The 26,268-nt window shown below is 34.3% G+C and overlaps 1 protein-coding gene across 7 annotated transcripts in view; it reads left to right on the plus strand.

Moving 5' to 3' along the window:
- The window catches only part of CACNA2D1 (calcium voltage-gated channel auxiliary subunit alpha2delta 1), a 356,904-nt gene that overhangs the window by 288,442 nt on the left and 42,194 nt on the right, over positions 1-26,268 (plus strand). For 3 of the 7 annotated variants that reach the window (XM_048933426.1, XM_048933424.1, XM_048933425.1), the window contains exons 13-18: positions 12,842-12,920; positions 14,721-14,770; positions 16,336-16,425; positions 18,132-18,200; positions 19,040-19,114; positions 20,081-20,155. In XM_048933426.1, the coding sequence (XP_048789383.1) occupies positions 12,842-12,920; positions 14,721-14,770; positions 16,336-16,425; positions 18,132-18,200; positions 19,040-19,114; positions 20,081-20,155 (438 nt within the window). Of the gene's footprint in view, positions 1-12,841; positions 12,921-14,720; positions 14,771-16,335; positions 16,426-18,131; positions 18,201-19,039; positions 19,115-20,080; positions 20,156-22,334; positions 23,717-26,268 lie in introns of all 7 variants that reach the window. The other 4 variants (XM_048933422.1, XM_048933423.1, XR_007374551.1 and 1 more) reach the window with 3 other exon arrangements.

Genomic DNA, 26,268 nt, shown 5'->3' on the forward strand with positions numbered 1-26,268 from the left:
AAAGAAGCTGCACTGATGTACTCCTGGCATGTGTCCATTGCCTGGCAATGCTGTTGCATTTGAGGAGTCTGACACAGCCCTTGCCACACTGTCTTTCCGTGATGCCTTTTCATTTAGACTATATAAAATCTTTTTCTTTTTTTCTTCCTTTTTTTTTCCCCATAAAGTTGCAATAAGGAATTGCTATCCATTTCTTGTTACCTTTTCACCCACTTTTCCCTTCAGCTGTCAAGTCTCACATGCTGTTCTATATATGTACATAAATTTGTTGGGCAAGATTGCTGCAGGCTTAGGAAGCGCAGCAGAAAGTGCAGCAGGGCAGCTGAGGGTTTATTTTGGGAGATCAGTATGCAGAAAAGCCTTTTCATGCTTATATCCACAGGGCTTCATGTTGGTACCGAGTTTCTCTTTAGGCTGCTGTTTCATTATCATCATGACACCGTCTGGGTTACCATGTGGAGTTTTTATCTGCTTGCAAGATAAAGTCCATGTGTTCATGCTGAGAACTGCAGAAGGCTAAGAAAACTTTTAATGTAATTTTGTTGAAAAGTAATCTTATCAGTCTTATTAGAATCATATGTATGTGTTACATAATACCCAACTGACAGCTTGTTTCTTTCATGTTTGGTGTGAGGAGACTATTTGATATGTCTATTTTTGTTTATCTTCAGTTACAAACCACTACATTAATAGTGATTGATTCAAGGTGTCATGCAGGTTTATGCTGCAGATGGCATAAAATGATTAATCTAGGCAAGAGGGATAGCATATAACTTAATATAGAAAGTACATTATGATTATTATGGAATGAAAATAAGAGAATGGGACTGCATTTTACTTATTTACATGAACAAAATGCCACACCTTCCAAAATCAGTTCTTGCTCTTTCAATCCAACTATCTTGTTCCTTCCAGATTTTCGGTTAATTCAGAAAAAAACTCTTTGACATCTTCTAGAACAAAAAATATTCCTAAGCTTCTACGGTGTACTCAAGAATTGTGTTTTCCATTATATTGTTTTATCAGCATGAACACATATAATAAAAAATATATGTTTCTAGTGAGCACTAGTTGAGAGTTAGCACATTAGATGGGATAATGCAACATTTCAAATGGAATGGGACATCTTTTAGTGAAAAGACTGGCCAATGCACTGATGGAAAAACAGATGGAAATGTGTAGGAGATTTCATATTGGGACTGAAAAGAAGTTACAGAATGGCAATCTTTGTAGTAACCATGTAGTAATCTGAAACAGATAGTAGGACAAGTTGTACGTCTGCAGCAGTATAAAGAGAGGACAGGTGAAGAGGGAAATGAAAATTTCAAGAAACATAGTTTTAGTTCATTCTGATAACAAGGAATGTGTTCACTCAGGGTGCATTATATATGAAAGGGATATAAAATAGGAAATGACAAATCATAAGTGTAGATGTCTGTGAACTTCGTTTATGTAAGTAGAAACACTGTGCAGCTTAAATGTAAACTATTCCAGATTGCTGCTGGTGGGAGAGCACTGTCTGAGAAATCTTATCAAATAACAATTCTTGTATGCAGTTAAGCAAGTGTTGTTTGTAAAATTTGAAAAAAAAAAAAATTCATTGATGACAAAAAGCAAGAAAATAAATACAAAAAAGTTACAGATGAGTATACAGATGAAAAGCAAAGAGAATGAAGGGCTTTTATACAGAAAATGACTTGGATTCAAAGTCATGATTAATTTCAAATGAAAGGTTAAAACCTGTTCTGTCATGTCTCAGGAGAATAATAATCATGTTCTTTAGTCTTTTGCATGGAAATAGAAGCATTATACAGAATAGAAGAATGAGGAAGTGACTTTGCAGTGTTGTCTTTACATGGCTATGGGAAATGACATTCAAGAATGAGCTCTTAATTTTTTTTAGGTTTTTGCAATAATTTTTATAGATCTTACTGTTAAAAAAAAAGAGGAAACACACACAAAACACTTTTATGTTTCATAGCAGAATCAGCCTCCATATGCAGTAATAGAATTCTTGGCCTATTATGCATCTCTATTCTTGTTTCTATCTTGAGTCTCCATTTGAAGACAGTAAATTTAGTTGAAATCATATTCAAGTTAATCTTGTGTCAAATTTAAGGTGACGTATTCAGTGTTTGAAGAGTTTTACATGGGAGTTCTGTATTTCATAGTGCCCTGCAAAAGAAGAAATTAAATCCATACTGACCAAAGTACTTGGGTGGCAAGCTGCAAATATTATTTTGTTGTGTTGTTTTTTCAACAGTTCTGACTTTATTTTAATAGATCTTGTTAACAAGAAAGAACTGTGTTTATTTATATACCATTTTATAAAGCCATCTCTTTGAAGGTGATGAACTGTGTAACTCATACTCTCCATGTTGTATTCTTGATCCTATATGTAGACAAAAGCGGCAAGCCTTTAACAGCAGACAAGGAGATGGCTGAGGTATTTAACTACTTTTTTGCCTCAGTCTTCTCTGATAACTGCTCATCACACAGCCTTCAAATGTTTGGTTTGGTAGGAGGGGACTGGGGAAGCAACATCCCTCCCATTATAAGCAGAGATTAGATTTGTGACCACCTGAGGAACATGGACGTCCACAAGTCTATGTGATGAGATGCATCCCAGAGTCTTGAATGAATTCGCTGATGTAGTTTCCATGCCATTCTCAATGCTATTTGAAAAGTCATGGCAATCAGGTGAAGTCCCTTGTGAGTGGAGAAGAGGCAACATCACAACCATTTTTAGGAAGGATAAAAAAGGTGACTCTGGGAACTACTGACCTGTCAGTCTCACGTCTGTGTTGGGAAAGATCTGAAGTAAATCCTCATGGAAACTATGCTAAGATGCATGAAAGATAGAGAGGGGATATGGGAGAACCAGCATGGCTTCACCAAGGGCAAATCCTGTTTGACCAACCTAGTGACCTTTTATGATGGTGTAACTGCATCAGAAAATAAGAGAAGAGCCACTGATGTCATCTATCTGGATTTCAGTACGGCCTTTGACATGGTACCCCACAAGATCCTTCTCTCCAAATTGGAAAGTTGTGGACTTGATGGGTGGGCTTTTCAATAGATGAGGAACTGGCTGCAGGATCAAGTCTAGAGATTGGTGGTCAGTGATTCAATGTCTGGATGGAGATCAGTGACAAGTGGTGTCCCTTAGGGGACAGTACTGACACCAATGCTCTTCAGTATCAGTGACTTTGACAGTGGGGTCGAGTGCACCTTCAGCAAGTTTGCTGATGACACCAAGCTATGTGGTATGGTTGACACACCAGAGGGACAGGATGCCATTCAAGGGGACCTAGACAGGCTTGAGCAGTGAGCCCAGGTGAACTGCATGAGGTTCTACAAATCCAAGTGCAAGGTCTTGCACCTGGGTTGAGGCAGCCCCCACTACCAATACAAGCTGGGGAATGGGAGGATTGAGTGCAACCCTGCCATGGCAAACTGGACATGAGCCAGTAATGTGCCCTCACACCCAGAAAGCCAATCATATCCTGGACTGCATCAAAAGAAGCCTGGCCAGCAGAACAAGGGAAGTGATCCTGTCCCACTACTCTTCACTGGTGAACCCTCACCTGGAGTACTGCATCCAGATATGGAGTCCTCAGTACAAGAGGGACATGGACCTGCTGGAGCACATCCATAGAAGGGCCAGAAAAAATGAAGACAGGCTGAAAGAGCTGGAGCTGTTCAGCCTGGTGAAGAGAAGGCTATGAGGTGACCTGAGAGCAGCCTTTCAGCATCTAAAGGGGAGCTACAGGAAAGAAGGGGACAGACTTTGTAGCAGTGTTTGTTGTGACAGAATAAGGGGAAGTGGTTTCAAGCTTAAAGAGTGTAGATTTAGGTTAGATATAAGGGAAGTCTTTTACAATGAGAGTGTTAAGGCACTGGAACAGGTTGCCATAGATGTGGTGGATGCCCCTGGAAGCTTCCAGGATGAGGCTGAATCATGGGCAACCTGATCTAGAAGCGGATGTCCCTGTTCTTTGCAGGGGATTTGAGCAAGATGACCTTTAAAGGTCTCTTCCAACTCTAAAGATTCTGTGATTTTTATGATGCTAGGGAAACAGTAACCTTGGAGCTTTCTGTTGCAGTCTTGTATAGGCTATTTTACTTAAAAACAAAACCAAAGGCAGTATTTTGTTTCTAGTAGATTTCTCTGTAAGAAGCATATTTAAGTAAGGATGAAAATGCTTCTTTTCTCCTCTTCATTAAAAAGCCAGACTTTGTGGCAAAGAATTAAAATTCAGTTACTTCAGACAGACAGATATATGTCCTATATCTTGTTACCTGGAGTTCTTTGCTCTTCTCCCCGCTGTTTTGAATGCAAAACATGCCATAAGAATTATAAAAAGTGCACTCTTATACAAGCTGTTGAACACACCAGGACTACAGACAGCCCCCTGGTTTTACCTGAAGATTACATGTAGTATCAGTTCTTTTCTTTTTTGTTTGTTTGTGGTCTTTCATTTTATTTTTTTCCCTTACAGGTAAGTTTATTAAGCTGATTAGAAAGGTAATGAAAATATGTGTCGTTCAGTATAGGGAGGAACTATCTCTTTCAGTCATATAGATGAGATGTATGTTTGTAGTGTTTTTCGAAGACAATGCTGAGATTTCAGGTGCAGTTTGGCAAGAAGCACAATGGCTAGTATGCACACCGATTGCATTAATTGCTAGCTGCGAAGGACGTTCTCTAATATAGGATTGCACATAAGACTCAGTCTTTCAGATATTATAGGACATTTGGCAGTTGCTGAAATCAGGCATCATCAGTGCAAGCTTGTTTCCATACAGGAATGTTTTACTGCCAATAAGTACAAGGTCAGGTTGCCCTAAGCCCAGTCTTATGTGTAGTGGCAAGTTTCCGCAGTTAAAAGTGCTTAACATTTTTTCTTCTCTTAAAAATTGAACAAAACTTACAGAATATTCATTCTTAAATCTCTCACTCTTAAGACTGTCGTAGGATAATGTTCCTTTTGAAGGCTGATCTCCAAAAAACAGCACATGAACAAGGGAAAAAGTCTCTCTTTTGTAAGACTGTTTGGCATTTGCAAGTACTTTGTTTTACTTCCCAAGCTGTACAAAACTAGAGTAGTGGGACTAAATAATAGAGAGAGTAACTATACAAAGGGCAAAGTGTGCTGTTTTTTTTAAAGAAAGATCACTGAATAATTTTTTTAAAAAGGTAATTGAATAAATAAAATTTAAATTTTAATAGTTACTCTACAGTGCAGAGTTAAAAACTGCTAAAAACAAGAGTTTGAAATAACTTCATTAGATAGAATATGTTCAGTGGGATATTAAATATTCCTTTAAATACTTCAAATAAATTAAAAAAAAAAAAAAAAAAAAAAAAAAAAAAAAAAAAAACTTGGTGTCATGACAGGAACAGTGAATATCCCTCTAATTAATCTGGTCCTTTCCAGCTGCTCATCTCCCTCACAGTGTTGTTTTGACTATCAAAGAAATGCCGAAAATGCTTTTAATCTAGAGTACAGAGGGAAATACTTTGTCACCTCCTTTGTCTGCTTTCCAATATGAGCAACCAAATGTACAAAGAACTCTTGGAAAAAATGATTTTTTTCTTCAGGGAATGCTAAATGCTGAATGTCGGGGTGAATTAGCTTAGGGAAAGGAGAAATTCAGTTGTTTTCTGCTTCAGCAAAGAAAAATTATTAAGATAACCATAGAAGAAAACAAGTCAACTGAGTAAATAGAGTTTGTGTGGAAAAAGTAAATAATCAGTTGGAACATGAAAAAGCTGATAGTGTAATTTCTTAATCTGAGGGAGGAATAGGAATGACCTGGAGATGGAGTGAGTGGCTGGAAAATCACTTGATTCAAAAGGATTGCCTTACATTTATTCCTGAGGTAGTCTGGGGCAGTCTGGTGAGTTGGCACATTCAGGAGAGCTCAGTCAGTAATGCAGGAGAAGCTGCTAGTATGTCAGCACTCTTTCACTCAAACTACAGCTGCAAATCCGCACCGCAGAAGACTACTTCAGGGATATTTTGGGTTCTTCCAGATGAAATAAATCCATGAGTTTCAATGGATGGGTTAAGCATACAGTAACTGCACTGCATGATTGGTGACATCAAATGTCTGCCTCAGTGTCTTAAGGCATCACTTATATTAATGAATTCCATTGGGAAAGGACATGGGCTTAAACACTTTTGCAATCATATGTATCGTTAGTTAGACCTTTGAGGTTTGCAGGCTGTGCCAACTGGTGCACTCTCAACTAGGGCTCTGGCACTGCTCCCATGAGCACCAAGGAAAAGGAGAGAAGGAAAAAGCAATAATATAGCTTCCAATCATGCATGCAGACTCTGCTGTCCCAGGAACTTCCTCAATTCTCTCAAGGCCAGTGCGTTGACCAAGGCACAATTTTTGTTAGGATAGTCACAACCAAATTGACTCTAAAACCTCACTTCAGGCACATAATAATGAAAACCAACTTGTTTTTGAAGTCACAGCTTTTCTCTTTCTAACTGCTGTTGAGATTAATGTTTTAAAAGGGTAGTAATACAGCTGATTTGTACCTACAGCTAGAAAAACAATATTAGAAACTTCTTTTTACATATGTAGGTTGCTCGATGCAGAGGACATAGCCTCCTCATTATCATGTAATATCTCTATATTAAATTTCTGTCAGGATGGACTAATACAGTTTCTACTTCTATTATACTTTTGTCTCATGAAAGGTTTAACAACATAAAGACTGAAATGACCATATCATCAGTGTTTCATCAATTTAATTAGAATTGATTTAACAGAGATAGAATAGTTTATATGAGCAAAGTATTTAAACCTTTGTACTCCTAGCAGAGCAGGAAGGAGCATCAACTGCTAGCATCAGTGAGTTAGGAATTGGTTGCTACAGTTCCACAAGGTGGCACTGATAAGATGTAGAACAGTACAAATGAATTTGTGTTCTCTCGGTTCAGTGGAAGTGGTAATTCTCAAATTTTCTAAAGTGTTAAATTGTAATAGTGGTAATAGTGTTTTCAAGCTTTACAGTACAAAATACCCCCTCTTTTTTGTTTTAATGCAGATATGTTTTCATTGTGATGCAACAAAAAAATCATGGCAAAACCAGCAATTGTACTTTACCACACAGCACGTCAGTGTACTTGTGTCTGTTTTGTCAAAATAGCAAGATCATTAAATGCTTTTTTCTCTGTGTATAATTTAGAGTCATAGCCGAAGCAGAAGAGGTTTTCCAATAATTTTTCTTTCATTTTTCAAAGAAGGATTTGTATTAGAAAGATTACAATTAGACTAGGAATTTACAAGTTATCACTGCAGCTTGGAGTTAAGGATTGAATAGAAGTGATCCCAGAGGCTCAATTGTGGAAATACTTGAGAAGGTGTTTTATCAAATGCATTACAGCATTTTTCACATCTATTAATTCAAAGATGTTGAGCTTGCAATTATCTTTTGCATGTAAGTATTTGAGAGATAAATTCTTACCATGTCCCACACTGTTTTTGTATTTTTTTTCCAACTCTGAACCTTTTTCTGGATAGTACCTAAAGAAAGAAACAAATCATAATATGGACAGAAGAGTCAAAAATGCAACTTGATATATTTCTGTTGGTGTTTCATGCTATTCCCTAACTTGACACTGAAATTTGAATTCTGCATTTTGAGTTCTAGATCTTTATAACTCAATAACTGTGGGTCCTGAGATTTTCTCTGTGTTTTCCCCAGTTAGTTATGTTAAGGCCAAAATAAATGCACAGACAATCCAAGGATCACGTACAAAAGCCTAAATCTCCGACTTCTGAACTTTGTTGGGCCTGGTATTCAGAGCAGTAGCAGTTACAACTTCTGGTTAAACCGAGAAGCATTAAGCTCTCATTTGAAAAGTTAGAGGCACTGTCATGGGTGTTTTGAAAAAGATGAATGCTGCTCAGTCGTTCACAAGAAAACAAGCCTTATTCTTATGACTGAATCGCACAGCTGTGCCCGTACCCATAAACCAAGGTCAGCATGCAGTCTGAAGAACTGTCCAGAATTATCCATAATGTTTAATTGTTAACAGACTCAATGCTATGGCTCTTGGCCTGTGGCAGTCAGCTCTCTCAAACAGTGTCTTGAGGAGTTCAGTTCAGGGATGAGCATGAACCATAACTGATCCCAAAAGAAATCATAATGAGATCAAATGATGTGGGGGGTTGGGATAGGGAGGGAGGAAAGCAAAATAATGTAGCCATAGAGATGTGAGCCATGCTTTGCCCTACAGACTGAGAAAGAAAATGATTTATGTCCCAGTTTATTTAGTGCATAAATGTAGACTAAGGGACCCTAGAAGTTTCCTCTAGCACATCACTGTCAGCAGTACTCCTGAACATGCAGCTTCTCTTTTCCCTCTCCTTTCTATCAAAGCAAAGCTGCTTTACTTTTATTGATAAAACCCAAATGAATCATGACTGTATCCCTTTAAGTTCTGAATCTAGCAGTCAAGGACAAAAGATTATGGGCCAGAATTTAGATGAAACTCAGTATTTGGCATTTCTTATGGCTAACCTAGTTACCCTGCAGGGTTTTCAGATGATAACTCTGAAGTTGTGCTTTTCATTAAAATTGGTCATAAATGCCTTTTGGTCTTAGCTACTTCATAGCAGAATCTGAAATTGTCTTCAAAATTCTATTCAGTTATGGGGATAAGTCAAAGATGTAAACACAGTAAGGAAAGGAACACACTGAGCATAATCACAACGATAGCTAGAAAACAACATAACATTTCCCTGATCTCCAGCAGAAGAGTTGCAAATTAATTAAGTGGTTTAAAAGATATGCTTGCGAGGGATGTAGGAGACAGACTGCATAATGAGGCATAGAAAAGCATTTTTGCGATTTTATTTAGAATTATAGTCTTGGTATGTTACTCTTGCTTGAGAAGTATACCTATTAGATATAAACTTGAAACAATTTTTCATCATATCTGATAATCTATATAAGCACATTAATGGGAAAAAAAAATTTCCTAGGTGATGCTGAAATTACTGAATTATTAATTCCTCTTTATTACAGCTTCTCTTGGTTTTTAATAATAGTAATTAAAAACAAAAAAACACTTTTACTTTTTATCTGCAGTTACAAAGCTCAAATTAATATATTCTGAAATCTTACTGTCATGAATACCGAAGTTACATGATCTGATCAGATCATTTTCTGATTCAGTTTGTTTATCTAGTGGTGGAAAAAGTCTTTCACACTTCTACACGATTGTGGTAAAATGGTGAGATTAATTTTACTTATTACTTTATGTTACTCCAAACTGGCAAAATGAAGAAATAAAATAGGGGGGGGGGGGGGGAAGGCAACTGAGATCTGTAACCAAGCCAGCCTATTTGTGTATAGCTCTTCATTTCTATTTTCCTCACAGCTCTCTTGAGTGCCTTTATCACTTCATAGGTGTAGGAGTCAGAATCCTTCTGTTCACATTCATCTTTATTAGACTTTTTTCTTGTAGAGAGAAATTTGAAGTAAAAAAAAAAAAGGAAAATAAATAATTAGTAAAATATTTAGTTTATGTGATTATTAAGTTTTTTAATAAAGTACTTCTTCCTCTATTTCTGTAGCATTGTTTCTGTTAGGAAATTTCTCAGATTGAGAGCTGGATTTTTATTTTTTTATTCATTTATTTCCTTTCATATCCTTCAAAGGATTGTGGGATAAGTCAGGATGCAAGGACCTTTGGACTGAGGGCTTTATCTAATATCTTGAGGAATGCAGACTTAACAGCTTCTCTGGACAGCCTTTTCTTTTGTCATTCATTATCTGATTGTCCTCACATAGTTCTAAACATTTTTTTTAATAACGGTATTGCTTTACTCTACACTATTTACACTGAAAATAAATAATAATGATAGAAGACTTGTTTCAAATAGCGAATCAGTACATATTATTACTCTAAAAGAACTAATGCAGCATCAGATTTGAAGTCTTGGTGGTGGAAGTTAGGACTCTTACCCTTAAGAAAAGTTTCTAGACCATATTTGACCACCTTGACTTCTCCATCATGAGTGTATGACTTTTCTAGAAAAACTATATTTTCAGTAGTCCCATTGAGAACCAGACTGCTCTTGTCTTTTATTTTGGTTTTAGGTTTTTTCTCTTCTTCTAATTCTTCCATTACTTTTTAATAATTTGAATGTTATTTTTGTACATGAAGAGAACAATTGGATCTCCGCTGTAAGGCTGGATTTTCTGTGGGGAAAGATTTAGGGAAAGAAGACCTGTGTGAAAGAGCCCTGGAACCTAGTGTGTTCACAAGATCTGAGATCTTTTAGAGAAGTACAGAGAAGGAATTAACAGGTCTCAGTGGCTATTTCAGATGAAAAACAACTAGGGATCAAAGATACTTGGCAGTTTTCTTCAACTTAAAAATCCGCTTACTTGGTGGAAACCAAATTTGAAAGGAGGAACAAATAAAGGGAGAAATGCTTATATCTATATCTATTCTCATTCACAATATTCCTAGTAAAAGTAATTAAACCTGTCTTATTTATTTATTTAAGTTTGAAAATCTTCTGTCTTCTTTGCAGAGATGTCTTTCAGAAAATGGTATACACAGATTCATCTCAGTTCTTTGGCTGACATTGTATCATGTCGCAGAAAACGCTAGCACAGAGCATGTTTTTTTGCTAAAATTGGCTTGTTAATTTGACTTTCTGACTCATTTTTCCAGCTGGTCTGTCATTCTACTCAATTCCAGATGAGGCAATGGGAAAAATAGAACTCTTTTGAATGTTCCACCTTCTTGCCAAACCAAGTAACAATTAAAAACTCAAATTTTCATTGCAGTTCTTTATCTCTGTTAATTATCCAAGGAACACTAAATCAGATATATTGTCCTCTGGTTGTTGTCAATATTTTAAATTCTGAATTCTTTATATATTAGTTGCAGATTTAACATGCTGCTTCTTTTCCCTAAATTACATACCATTTCGCAACTTGAGTCCAACACAGTGCTTTAATTTTATATTTGACATCAAATGCTAGATGATCCAGTCTAATTGCCTCGTATTTTATACACACACAAGCAAACCCACATGACTCTTTTATACTTAATTACTTGCTTTTAATCCAAAAGAGACATCAAATCACTCAACTATCTAGCTAGTGGTCTTTAGTTGATTTTGCCTTGTTTCACCATAATTTTTAAGAATAATGTAATCTTAATTGTTTAGTGAACAATAAACCATGAACAGTTGTGAGTTCCCAAAAAACAGAAGTGTCATAGATGGGTTGTGAGCTGAGAGATACAGATTTAAAACAACGTGATATTTAACTTGTAAAAAATAGATGGTAATTAAATAGATCCATTAGAAGGGTTATAGCTGGCACTTTGTAAAAAAGGTCAAGAACAAATGGGAACAAGTGAGGGATGGCAAATGAAACTTGATTTTACAATGTGACACATAATAAAAAAGGTAAATGAGATGCAGACATATCAAAGTTATGTTCATACTAGCAATACTGATGTTTTCAAGGTAATTGAAGGTATTTTTCATCTGTCCCTGTCCATACAAACTATGAGAACAAAATTCAACATCAGACACATAATCATTCACGTGCCTGTCTGTGTAACTAAAACTGCAATTGGCTTGAGTTGTTATTGAGAAATGACCTTATATATGGTAATTTTATTAGAACTTCAATAGATTTTTTTATTTTTTTTTTTTTAATCTTGCCTAAGTATTTGTTTTAATTCTACCATAAGCAGAAACAAAGGGTTTGTACAGATAGAGCAAATCAAAACATATTCCTAATTTAAATGATGTCTAGTGGAAGGCTTGGTTTGCCCTTCCTCCATATAAGGGTCATCAGTAATAAAATTTCACCAACTGATACCTGTTGACTGATGATTTGGAACTATTCCTATAGCTCTTGGTTAATGCATTGGCTCTGACTGTGTCACATAATTTCTGTTGCTTATTTGACAAATAAAGGTTTATGTAGCACATACTAAATAAAGTGAAGAAAAATTGAATGAATGCAACCTAAAAACTTAGCATCAATCAGAAAGTAGTTTGCAGGGAGTCTATGCAGCTTTATATTTAATGTATTTAAAGAAAACAGTCCTTTATTACTCAATCCCATGGAAAGGAATTTATATTTTATTTTCATATTATGATCTGTGTTTTGTAAAGTGAAGTGATAAAGTTAAAGGTTCATGAAGAGATGCCTGAAAAGGAAAGACTGTGTGGCTGTAGGATAATCCTTCAGAGGGACATAGAAATAGTTATCAGCTTATTAAAACTGCTGGGAAAATATTTTTCCAACCTTCTTCAGAAAAGTTCAGCTTCTGAGCAGAATATTCTATTGGAAACTGAAGCATAGTATATAGATATATATATAGCTTTTTTCTGCATCTTGTATGATTTTTAATCTACATACTGGGTTTTAATTATTTTATTTCATTAATTTATTATTATTAATTTTAGTTTATCAGTATGGTAGAAGATAATGGCAACTAATTTAAAAAAGAAGGAAGTGTTAAAATAAGCGCACTAGAAAAAATAAAAAAGAATTCAAATGTTTTACAGAATAACCAGTATTAGAGCTTTAAAGCATGAAAGGTGTATGAAAGAAAATTCTTAATGAGTTCTACTTGGTGGGACAAAATAGAACACATAAATGTCATAATGCCAGTGAATCTATTGTATTGATATAAATTTGCTTCAAATATTTTTTGCTTCAAATATATTAAAAAAAAAAATCCAAGAATCATTAACTTGAGAGTCGCAGCTAATTAATGTATTTAGTTAAGTTTTATGTTATGTCTTTTTGTTTGTTTTTTAATATGCTTAGGTACGTGTGTTCACATTTTCTGTTGGTCAACATAATTATGACAAAGGACCTATTCAGTGGATGGCCTGTGAAAATAAAGGTACTTTGTCTTTGAAACTGTTCTTTGCTGGAGAAATATCTTTAACATTCTTTAAAAATTATTTTTCAGCCTAATTTGAAGCTTTCTTGTATTTTTTATCAGTTACAAAAAAGTTGATGAAATGTGTATATACGTATGGATAAATAAGTTTTGTGTTTATTTGTTATTATATAATACAGTGTTGTAAGAAAAGTATTATTACAGTATTCATTATAATAATAATAAGATATTATGGGCAAATTTTGAGTGTTCTTGTTGTAATAGCTATCTATGGAAACATGGAACTGATGACAGATAAGAAAATTAGTGAAACCTGTTTTATATTAAGGAGCTTGGACAAGAGGATCTTTTGTTCTGTTGGTTGGCTGATTGAATCTCTTTTTTTTTTTTTTTCTTCTCAAAAACTTAGAAGAGACCAGCTGACTTGCATTAATTTTCTTCCCACCCCCTTTTTTTTTTTCATTCTGTAAGAAAATATCGTAATAATTCTTTCTGTGATTCCTTAGTTTCTAAGTGCATCCTAAATTTATGATTTTTTTCAATGGAAATTAAAAAAAAAGAATTAATGTAAGGAAGTAAAATTCTCCTAAAATTTCTGCATGAAAAATGTAGAAAGATGCAATTAGAATTAGTATGAGAAGAAAGCATCTCAGACACCATATAACTAGGGAAGGAGACGAGATAAACAGAGATACAATGCAGAAGAGAAATTTTTAAACATAAAAGATGCAAATATAGAAAGAGTAATGATAGAGAAGAATTTATAGCTTACCTGAACATGTCTATCATAACCTCATAAATCTCTCAGAATTCTAAGTTATGCAAGATGTTCTGTAGATTGCATTGTCAGATAATTACAGAAAATCAGCATTTGAGTTTTGAACAAATTTTTAAAGTAATGTCTTTATATCTCTGAATACTATGTGCATTTAAACTAAATTCTGTTAAAATAAATTCAGACCAGCTCACCTATGGAATTATCACCTATGTCATTTTATTATCAAAGGAAAATGATCATACTAATCTTTCCAAAATTGATGGAATTCTTTGCTTGCACATCCAAAAAAAGAATTTTTGCTTTAAATTTTTCTTAAAGCTTTTAATTTGTTATCAAATCACACATTACTTAAGATGAAGTATCTGAGAAACCTCATTACTCTTGCCTCTCTTATTCTGCTCTCCTTCCCTCTGATTTGTGGTCTGAAACTGGATCTTGGATCAGGAGCTTTATTTCTCCTTCTTTTCAGTCTTACTGATGAATATGGGCAATATTTTTAATTCAGACAAATAAGAGATAATATTGATAATGAATGAAGACATTTCTGATGTTCAGTTTAGAAGAAATGCTGGATACAATTTTTTGTTCTTTCCAGATTGCCTTATGTTTTTATGCTGTGAACTTCAGTACTGCAACAAACTATAATTATTTTTGCTTTCTTATATACATACATTCAACATATAATTCTGTTTCTATCACAGTGCTTTGAAACCACCATTAAGTAAGCTGGCCCTTCAGAGTAACTGAGAGTACAAGAGTACAAATTCAGTACATTATCCTACTTTTAAAAACAACTAACAAAATTAATACATACAGTCTTGCTGCTGAAGAGTAACTAGGTTGGCCTGTATGGCATGTGTGTCCATGTGCTGATGTGGCATTGACAAAAAAAATGTTTCATTCATACATGGTACTTTCTATAAAGTTTTAATTAGAAATTATGAGTAAAATTAAATTCCCTAAGATTAAGAAACTAGAATTGTATTATATTAAGAAAGTGTTATCTCTGTTCCCCATTTTAGGCTATTATTATGAAATTCCATCCATTGGAGCCATAAGAATAAACACCCAGGTAAGGACATCTGCAAAATGCAGATACAGTTGTAACACAAAAAGTAGGGTAATTTCTGTTCTAAACCATTTTCCAAGGTAGAGTACATTAAGAATGGAGAAAAAGTTGTAGTTTTCTTGTACATATGCAGTATTATTCTGTTAGAATAATGTTTTCATTTATTTTTTCCTTCTGCACAGTTACAGTAAGCCAATTTACAATGTGATCTCAGTTACCCTAGCCAGCTAGCCCACAGCAGCTTGCATGCATGCAGGTCATGCTAGTACCCTCTAAAAATGGCTGGCCACAGGTGCACCAACTAAAGTTTGAAATAATCAGCATCCTGTAACACTTTTCAGACAAGGGCTTCATTCTGGGCTCAGTTTTCCTCCTTGCCTTACATGGTTTCTCTTTGATCCTGAGATTTGGCAGCAATTTTCACAAAGTTCTTTAAAACCAGAAATTTTTTATAAATATATAACCTTTCTAGACAGGTTTGCATTGCACGGAGAAGGCAGTGGGTCTGTATAAGGGCATAAATCTGATAAAATCTCTGAACACAACTGAACAGAAACAGTGGCCTGATACAGTCCCAACTATTTGAGAGGTTCCTGAGTTAGTCTAACCAGCCTGGACAGACAGCTTTTCCTCTTCAAAATTCAGGGACAATTTAGAAGACATAAGTGCAGATAATTAAGGACACAGGATCCTGGAATTACATGATGCAATCCAAACTGACATCGTAGATGGACAGATATTTTTTTCTGTTGTATGAAAGTTCACGTATTCAGATGTCCAGAAAAATAAATATCATAGCAGTTATTTGTCCATAATAACTTTTGTCCAAGCAAAACAAACATTTTTTGGCTTGAGTCCTTTGAGTAAGAGTCCTTTGATGCTGTTAAACTCTTCCAGATAGTGTCTGGCAAGAAATATCCCTAATATTTTAAGACAGATTGGAAAACTTAAAGAGTAAAAGAAGTTTGATGGCAACCATTCTCAAGTCAGACCAGAAATTTTATAACTTTTTAGACCACCAGCTCTATCTGCAGTGCAGAACTAAAGGAAGACAGGGACTATTCACATTTAAAATTCTGAAAGTTTAGTTTCAATAGGAGTTACACAGATTCTTCTTGTAGGACCTCACATAGTGATTACCACTCACCCTCCACTATCTCTTCTGAATTGAAGGATCTGTGATCTGCCTGTAATTTCACTGTGACATTAACATCTAATTTTTGAATAGATATAATTGTAATTCTCAATTCATGAAAAGAGAACAGTGGTTATAGATCTATATGGTCCAACTATGATAGAGCAACTGACACTGAAGTACAGGAATTGTCTTGGCAGTGCATACTGCAGTCTGAAGACTGAGATGTTGGGTAGTAGAATTATAAAATAAATATGTAAATAAAATACTTGTGTTAGTGGTGAATGTTGACATTTTTCACTAATCTTTTTCTTTTTCTTTTTTTTTTTTTTAATGTTGCTTTTATTTTCTTACCTTTATTAGTGTTCTTATGCTGTTTCTGGACATGAATCTAATAACTGCTTTCTGAAAAGTTTATTACACTTTTTGGCAGGAATATCTGGATGTTTTGGGAAGGCCAATGGTGTTAGCTGGAGAAAAAGCCAAACAGGTCCAATGGACAAATGTCTATCTGGATGCTCTGGTATGACTGTTATTTATTAGAGTAAAATTCTTGGTCTGTCTGGAAGAAAGGCATAGGATATCAGTTAGCATAAGGCTCCATTCTCCACAGTCCTAACGAATTTTTTTTATTATTCCAAACATAATATTCTTCCATTTCCAGCATCTGAACACTTCAATAGAGCAACTTTCTGAAGAACTAGTGCCAACGTGCTGGTTTTTGCTTGCATCTGGTATTTTCATTACTGTTCTCAACTTTAACAGAGAAAAGCAATTCTACACACAGATCCTTAGGTAGAAGTCATCAATGTTCACAAACTAACAAAAACAAAAAACAGCAAAAATAATAATAAAAAAAACAGTTTTCCAGTTTTATACTTGTGCTGCAATAGAGATCATCAGTTATATTACTGTTGTGAAGGGTTTTTTGTGTGTGTGGAGGGGGGGGGGGTTGTTTGCTTGTTTTTGTGTTAGGGCTTTTTTGTTTTTGTTTTTGTTTTTGTTTTTGTTTTCCCCCAAGCACTCAGGGGAGAATTAAACCTTTCAGTTTTCACTGGGTATGTGTACAAATTTTGAACATGGATCTTTAAATTACCATAGTTGTAATTACTTGCTTGCTCGAAGCAATGATTTCTTTAATTGGACAGTGTATATGATTGGAAAACAAACAAAAAGTTGTATGAAATACTTTCTTTACTGCTAAACATATCACAAGTCTTGTAAAACAAACATATTCAGGGAACTGCAAACAGCAGAGTATTATTAGCAGCAATCTAATCTGTTGCTCTAGATAACCTCCTTCTGAGTAACTCTATCTAGACAGAAAATACTGTTAAATGGTCATTTGGAACGATGTATCTATTTAAGGTCACATGGTCATTAATGTCATGTCAAAATCCACATCTTCCTGTCAGTCAGCATTATTGTAAATTTTTATCAGTACCTCATAGAACTGAGCATGACACACAGGGGAACCGGTTTTTCTTTGGAATTTCAATGACCAGAAGTTCATTACCCATGTTTTCTGGGTTACTGTTGAGGTACTTACTGGAAATATAAAGGATGTTGTGACGAAAGTTCTTATTTTCTGTACATATCCTGTTGTAAAGCCAAAGCTAAATTTGTAACTTGGAAAAGAAAGAGATCTGCTTAATGAAGAGTGACATCTGAAAACTTCTATCATGTCACTGTGTGTTTTCATTGGGTTAATTCAGTCTTTCCTTCAAGTTTCCTGCATAAGTGTGGTTTGTAAGCATGTTTGTAAGTGTGTATACAATCATAGGCATATTTGTGTGTGTGCATACATATGCATTTATAAAAAACAGGGCATTTTAATAATAATATTTATTAGGTAAATAATAATTTAATAATAATAATATTTAATTATAATATAATATAATAATAATAATAATAATAATAATAATAATAATAATAATAATAATAATAATAATAATTTTAATATAATAATAATAATTTTCAGAGGTAAAGGTTGAAATCTGTTGACTTTCTTATCACGAAGGAGGGCACAGATATATCTAGTCCCCTTACAGGCTTTTTCTCAAGTCTTGGTGTTAGCAGCAATTAGAATTTGTGGCAATGTTCATTTGTAACAATGGTTCTTTATCGTAAGCATTTATTTTTTTTTCCCCCTAATCCCTATTTCCCTGTGAATATTTGTTATTAAACTGAAAAGTCTTTTTATTCCCTCTGTATGTGTTTATTTCTTAGGAGCTGGGACTTGTGATTACAGGAACTCTGCCTGTCTTCAATCTAACAAAAGAACAAAATGGAAAAATAGTAAGCTGTTATTTAAAGCAAGCAAGCAAGCAAACAATTAAATTTAATGCTAAACTCCTAGAAAAATGTGCATTTTGATAGAACTTTCTACAATTTAATTGTCTTATATGTCAGAAATAAATAGATTGGCTCTAGTTCCCTGTTAACATCTTGTGAACAAGAAAGTTCAGGTCACTCATTTTGTTGTTCTGAGTTTCAGGGTATGACATTCCTTGTTTTATCTCTATGACCTGGTGGCAGTGTGAATGAGCAAAGTGCTCAGGAGATGGGAAGTAGAAAGTGACATTTTTTAGGCCTTGCCAGGAAGGAAAGCCAGATAAATATAACAAATCTGTGAAGCTCTGACAATTCAGGGTAAAAGGCAATGATGCAGACTTTAAATGAATTAGTTGTAATGATTATAAAAAATAGCACTGTGGGTACAAGTTAAGATCTAAGTATTACGTTTTCTAGTGCTGTTACAGTCTAATAAGTTTAATGGTCAGCTGCCCAACCTGAGGGTGTATTTACAGGTCTATATGGATAGTAGTAACTCATAATAGTTTGACAAGCAATATATTTTGCTTGTTTTGTTCTTGCATTTATAGTTTGTTCATCCAGGAAAGCATGCGTTATCGTCTTCTGAAACAATTTCCATACTCTGGACTAAATTATGTATATTATCTTTAATCACGTTAGTTATTATTAAAAATATTTAAAATAGACCCAGTAATAAATAGGCAACTTTTCAAGTACTTTTGTCAAACAAGAGATGAAGGCAAAATTTAAATTCACTGACTCTCAGTTATCCTGTATTGTAAATATGTCAAACATGACCTAACATTTTGGAATTTTGCCAGAACCAGTTGATTCTTGGAGTAATGGGGGTTGATGTCTCTCTGGAAGACATAAAAAAGCTGACACCTCGATTTACGGTGAGTTGGTTGTGTTGCTAGTTTTTCTTTATATATGATTTATGTACGATTTCTTTGTGTGCTCTTTCATCAGTCATGTAGCAACGACTGGAAGTGAGTCAAAACACCAGCAGGCTTCTTTTCATATACTCTTTTCCATTGTTGTAGATTTTCTGACCAGGCAAACCCAGGCTTCTATGTGAATTGTCCATCAGAATGCATCTGTAAAAGCTAACTTTTTCACTAGGGGATATATTCCAAGTATTTATTATTCTGTAGCCTTAGGCATCGCTGCTCAGTGTTTGATTCCTACCAGAGTCCAGGGTATATAATTAACTATAGCTAATAATACTTACCATTTTTAGAGGACATTTTTTAATATATTTTTTAATATATTTATATATTTATTTATATGTAATATTTTTTTAAATATATGTCTGTCTATACACTATTCAATATGATTGATTTCTATACTTAGACATCTAGCTAGAGAATTTCTAAGAAAATACCCATTACTGTGGAAAACTACATCTTGGGAAACAAAGAATATCATGAATTTTACCAAAGGCAAATACAGAGTCTCCCATCTAGGATGGGAAAATCCCATGCCACAGTACAGTCTTTGGACAGATTGCCTGAAAAAGTAGAAAAGGAATAGCACGGTTCATAATGGAGGACAAGTTGAACAGAATTCAGCAATAGGTCCTTATAGGGAAGGTCAGCTGTGTAGTGAGCATACTCAGTATACTTCTTTCAGTGAAGGATTGGGCCTTGTGAACTCCACATCAGCACAAATTATTCTCCTGTGTTTATGATTCTAAAAGAGTAAACTTTTCTTTTAATTTTTCCCTGGATTAATATCTCACATACTTCATGATGCCTGAAGCAATATATTTTCCTCAGTGTAACTATTTCTGGAAAGCTACTGGTTAATCTTTCGTTATTACTTAGGGATTTACTATGCTAAACTTCATTTCTTTCTTTCAGCTTTGTCCAAATGGATACTACTTTGCAATTGATCCTAATGGGTACGTGCTACTTCATCCAAATCTTCAACCAAAGGTATGAGAAACTCTCTAATTTTGTTCACTGTAATACCGGGACATTGTGCAAAGTAATATGAATAAATAAGAACTGCCTAAATTATCAGAGAAAAATAATAACGAATTCTCCATTGTGGGGTGTCAGGAAAATCCACGGTTTATGTATGGCATCATCCAAATCCACTTAGGTAGCAAGAAGATGAGCATTGATTTTTGTTGAATTTTGTTATAAGTGAAATAAGAAAGACGTATATTTTACACAGACATCTATAAATATAAGTATTTCAGTATATGTATTAACAAAGAAAAAAAAAAGAACAAACAAAAAAACAACCAGAGATAGGTGTAATATTACAAAGAAGTTGTACTGTGTTACAAGATGCCATTGAAGCAAACTCAAGGGAGTTTACTAGCATATGTTTATTATTTGATGTTTTCTTATTTCAGAAGTTTAAACTTTAATACTTACAAAACCACAGAAATCAGGGACAATCACACACTATTTTTACTTGTATTTTCATATTTGTTTCTTTGCTTACTTTCTATTTACCAGAGATGAAACCTGAGCTGCAGAGTTGGGGTGGATCAGACCATTTACTCTTTTCCAGAATGTTAGATTTTAATTCAACTTATGAAAGGTCTTTCAGACATAAAATCTGTCTAAATCATTAGGATGTAATTTTCTTGAGAGTTCAGTAAACTTTAAAACCAAAATTTCACTCTAGATTCATAGCCAATAATAGTAGTCTTGATCCTGTATGAACTGATAAATTACATGTATTGCCTTGTGGAAGTTGCCTCCTTGGCTTTGATGAGATACTTCAAGGTGAATGGCTGAACATTTTTCAGAAATCAAAACTTCAGTCTCTGTTTTAATGAAGGATTGCTTCATGTCAACAAATCTTCTGTTTAATGGAATATTTCAAAATGCCTTAACTCTGTGAGAAAGAAACTTTGAGCAGTTTTGTCCTCAAGTTGTTCACAATGCAAAAATACATCATTCTACAAGAGAAAAATGGTTAGAGCTGAATTAACAAAAACAAATAAATGAAACCACTGTGGGTTGATAGAAATGTATGGAGAGTGTACTAATAAAAAATCTAGAATTAATGATGAATCATTGTAAGTACTGAACATCAAAGAATATATCTGCATAGTTCAGGTGCCAATATTAAAATTTCTTATTTAGACAGTTTGAACAATCTCTGGACAAGATAAATGCAAGTTGTGAGTACAACCTGAGGCAAGAAAGGCAACTGTCCTCTTTTGTTTGTTCACTAGAATGTCCTACTGTAGCTACAGAAACGATAGCAGACCCTTTGTTCAGTACTTCACAATATTTAACTACAAATGGCAGAGAATAAATGAAGAATTCATTTACATACTTTAGTGATTCGTTTAATTCTCGAGCCATGGGAATTTGAATTATGAATATGTGAATTAACTTTCTGAAGTAAAGAATGTGTTTGAAGTCTTTTGCCAAGTGTGTAGGAAAACACCAACAACATGCTTTTGGAGAAGGAGTAACTTGATCTTAGCTGTTGATGGAGTTTCCCTATTGATTTATTTCAAGAATACCCTTGAAAAAGAAGAACAAGAAAAAGACAGACTTTGTTTAGGTTTTAAAAATTTACAAGCACTTCTATTACTATATATACACATTTGATTTTCATGATGTGGTAAAAAACTAGAAGTTTTGATTTGATGATTATGCTCAGTGAATTATTCTGTGACAAATAATTGCATCATTCTCTTTCCTAGAGATTAATAGAAATTTAGATAATGGCAGGTAGTTTACCTTTTCCAAATAAAACTAGAATTTTGTTAATAGAAGGAACATAAAATGAAGCAATGTAGCATTCTTCTTTTAGGCATCATCTTGTGAGGAATTAATAAATACAGGCTGTGTTCACCTCATGTGCAATCATTGTACTGTGTAAGAGTAAAGAACTTTTGTTAGAGAATGAAAAACTCAGTTCCAGCTAAACCTAGACAGACTGCAGACGATTATGAGGAAACTAATTGTCATGGTTTCTTTGTGTAGATGCCTTGTTTTTTTTAAGTTAAAATAATATAGAATAATATAGATTTAGACTATATTGAAAAAATGCTATTTTATGTGATGTGTTTTATGTGATAGAATAATGTCTAAATGTAATATTAAGCATATGCATTATTATTGTTGTTGTTATTAACAGTTACACAGGCTAGACTTTTTCACTCCCAGTTTGTTTGGGGTGGTGCATGCTATACAGACTGATACAAGAACTGCGTTTTAAAACTAAGGTACACTATGAAGAAAGATATATTTAGAATTCATGAGCTTTCTTTAACATGTCATTAATTTTAGTTGAACATCCTGGTAGCCATTAACGTATCAACTAACAACATCTTAACCCTCTTTGGCAGCAATTTTTCAGTAGATGTAAGCTAAAACATAACTTCGTCTTTACCTTTGAAGAGGTGAGGGTGTATCAAACTTTCAGTAGTACCTTCTTCTGAATGCCTTTCCTTCTGAAAATTTTATCTGAAATCAAAACTGGTTCAACACAATATTTTGGGGAATTTTCTTGCAATAGCATCTCATACACACACGCACACAAAAAAACCTTTAGAAATTCTGAACTTGTAAATCTGTTTCTACAACTGACAAAAAAATTTAGAAAGACAGATTGAAAACAGGTTAAAAAATCTAAGGAACTTTCCCTTTTGTTTTGTTTTGTGCGTGAAAACTGTGTCAAACCATAACATTGGAAATATTTTTTAACCTTTCAGTTTAACACAGTTTTAAACTAAATAAAACATATGTATTTATAATTTTATATTACACTTTTAAACAAATAATTTTATATTTTCTGCCTATGTACTCTGTGTGTGTTTTCTCGTTGTCCTGGGAAAGAGCAGGTGCCTGTCTCGCCAAATAAATGTAGCCACTGGATTGAGTGGTTAGTTTAAATTAAGTATATGTTAACAAGATGAGTTCTAATTAGATAAGATTTGAAAAACAGCAGATAATTCTGTTTTTTTTTTTTTTTTTTTTTAATATAATTTCTAAGGATTAGCATTCTTTTCTTCATTCTCATTATGGTTGTGATAAAAATCCAACTAATGATAATTATAAAATCGCACATGCTTTCATTATGGTCCAGTATTTGGTCATATGGTTTACATTTTTGAAAGAAATGTAAGAGGAAGGTAGATTTAAGAGCAGATAGAACTGTAAACAAGAAGTGCAAAAGGTGAAACTTCTCCACAGTTTAGTTCTGGCAGAGTATGGGGGGAGGGAAAGCTTTGTTAACTTAATTCACACTGTTTAAAATTTGTCTGTTTTTTGTTTCTCTAGACAAAACTTATGTGCAATTCTGACATTGAGTTCAGAACTCCTGAGCAGAATGAGGGTTAGTCCCTGGCTCCAGTACATGTGCACTGTAGAATATAGATGTGTAGGAAAGATTTCACTTCTACAAGTGGTCTGTTTATTAATAGTGTAAAAAAGTAAATTACTGCTTTTTTGTTACTTCAGCAAATTGGTGTGGGCATACCAAAAGTTAATTTGAGAAAAAGGAGACCCCATGTACAGGTAACTTTGGATGGAGGTGATTAGTGCGCTAGAATGCATAGGCCTGGAAATACATTAGAAAGCTTCTGTCCTGCTTACTAGGAAAAATCTAACTAGAGAACTGTTTACTTTGACAAACAGCTTCCAAAGCATGAAGCCTGCATCCTTCCTTGTTTAAATAATAAAAAACATGTTATTGGCTGTAGTGAAGGGTGTTGCATTAAATTATGGTGTTTTACTAATAGGTGATAATTAGAGCCGTGCTGCAAAAATTATCCTCAGATTTTGAAATAAATGTGAAGACTGAAAAGAAAAAAAAATAAAGGAAAGAGAGAGAGAGAGAGAGAGAGAGAGAGAGAGAGACTACTTGTGCTGGCTATGCTTGCATAAACCCTAAGTCAAGAGGGTCATTTTCATGATTTTATTGCCAAAGTTAATCGTACAGTATATAACATATAAGAATTTGAGCCGTTTAGCTTTTGCTTTTTCCAGTGAAGTCAGACTAGGACATATGTTTTACTTGCTATTTACTTTAGATTTCTTTGACTAGAAAACCCAAATTCAGAGGATTAACTACCATCAACTTGAAGAGGGGAAAAGGAAATTCAGTAAAATTTATATAATGCAATCCCTGAGCAGAAGACACCTAATGAAAACTCAATAAAAAGAATTAAAGGATTAGATTAACGATGTTACTGGCAAGATAACAAAATTAGATGCAGTAGACCATGTTAACTTTTTACATATATGGAAATATATGATGCAAATCCGGTGGCTCGCATAGCAGCACTATTAAAATCATGGTGTAAAATCCTGATCTAGTTCAATTTGGTGATTTCACTGAGTCTCAAGTGGCTGTGTTTATACATTGTCTAGAAGACCGCCTCCAGACTAGATTTTTTGTTTAGGCGCTGGAGAAATCAGCATCAGAACATAAAACATCTCAATATTCAGAGCACAGCTGGCTCCTCAGTGGGTCATGGTGTGATCTGGCTGTGGCTGGCTTATCCTGGCTGTACCGGCTGCTCAGGGATGCTCTGGAAAAGCACTGGGCATCCACCCACACTGGAAGCTGTTCTTGTGACTCCCTCTGGGGTCCAAGATTTTTCTGCCTTCTCACCATTATTTGTTTAAAAGCCTAACAGCCCAAATCTTCATTAGGATCCCAAGTACAAACATGAACTAGATTCCTCACACCAAGAAATAGAATTCCTTCAATAGAATTTATAAGAATACTGACATCCTCAAAACACACATTTTAATATATATATTTTTATGTTGCTGCACCAGTTCTTTCTTTCTTTGTTTCCTTCTTGATTTGTCATTGAAGTAATAGAACTTTGCCTTCATTTTTTGAGCTTAAAATGGATTGCATTTTCTTCATGTGCATGCTTCATTGCTAGTGATTTACTTCTGTTTTGTTTTATTAAGTTGTGCTGGTGAATGTAGTGGTGCTGTGCTTATTCTAGTCATCTTGTGTGCATGACTGGATAAAGAGAAGAGCAAACTGATCAATAAGTTTGTTTCTTCATGGCTTAGAATAAACCATGCAAAATGGCAACCTAGGAAGAAAAAATTATGGAGCCCAAACACTGGTAAATACACATATTTTGAGGGGGGAGGAGGGGAAAAAAAAAAGGCATAGCGGGGAAACAACATCTTCCCGTTAATATACTGGTCTCGGAATTTTCTATCATAATCTCTAAGACATTTCTTTGTGCCTCTAGCACATCTCGTATTGTATCTCTATACATGCTTTGTTTTTATTAAATATCACTAATAAGCACCTTATAAAGAATATGTGGTGAATAACATGTCTTTTAAATGAACAAAACTTGTGAATGTCTACCTGAGTTTTGTCAGACTGTTAGTTTACTATTTGTCTTTGGGACTCCTTAACTATGGCTAGCCCAGGTTATCATTTGAAATGAATATTGACCTTGATTTGATGTGATGGCTTTTTTTCTTTTTTTACCATTTATTTTCTTCTCTGTTCCTTTGTGTGCTGAAATGGAATGTGAACTTCATAAATGCCACTTCTGCCATGGCAATGCCTTCATGCATGCTGTTTGGGTTTGGCCATGCTATTCATTATCCATTGCATGTAAGAAAATGCATTTTTTATTTATTTTTACATTTTAGCTCTTTTGCTATTTATTTTGAGAATGCACAATGTTGGAAAAAAAAAACCAAAATGCGTTAGAAAAAAGCTACTTTGAATGTATTGAATTAGCATAGAGCATAGAGAAGTTATCGGTAGGCAAATAATAGCCAGAATCTTTGTCTGAAATCTGTCCTGTATATGAATAAATATCTTTACTTTTTCATTAGCAGACAGCAAGTCTTACTTGCTAAGAAAGTATAGAGAAGAATAATTCCATATACTCAGAAATATGTACATTTGTACCTTAATAACATGAAAGAGCAATCTTCTAAAACTATTCTGTATTGCAGTCTTGAATATAAAGACTAGTTTTAAGCTTCAGATTATTATGTAAAGGCCTTTCTTATCAGCTATTCAGAACAACTTTCTTGCAGTATGAACTGGGAATACATATATAAACTGTGATGAA

This window comes from Lagopus muta, chromosome 1, assembly GCF_023343835.1.
Source record: "Lagopus muta isolate bLagMut1 chromosome 1, bLagMut1 primary, whole genome shotgun sequence".
NCBI classification, from domain to species: Eukaryota; Metazoa; Chordata; class Aves; order Galliformes; family Phasianidae; genus Lagopus; species Lagopus muta.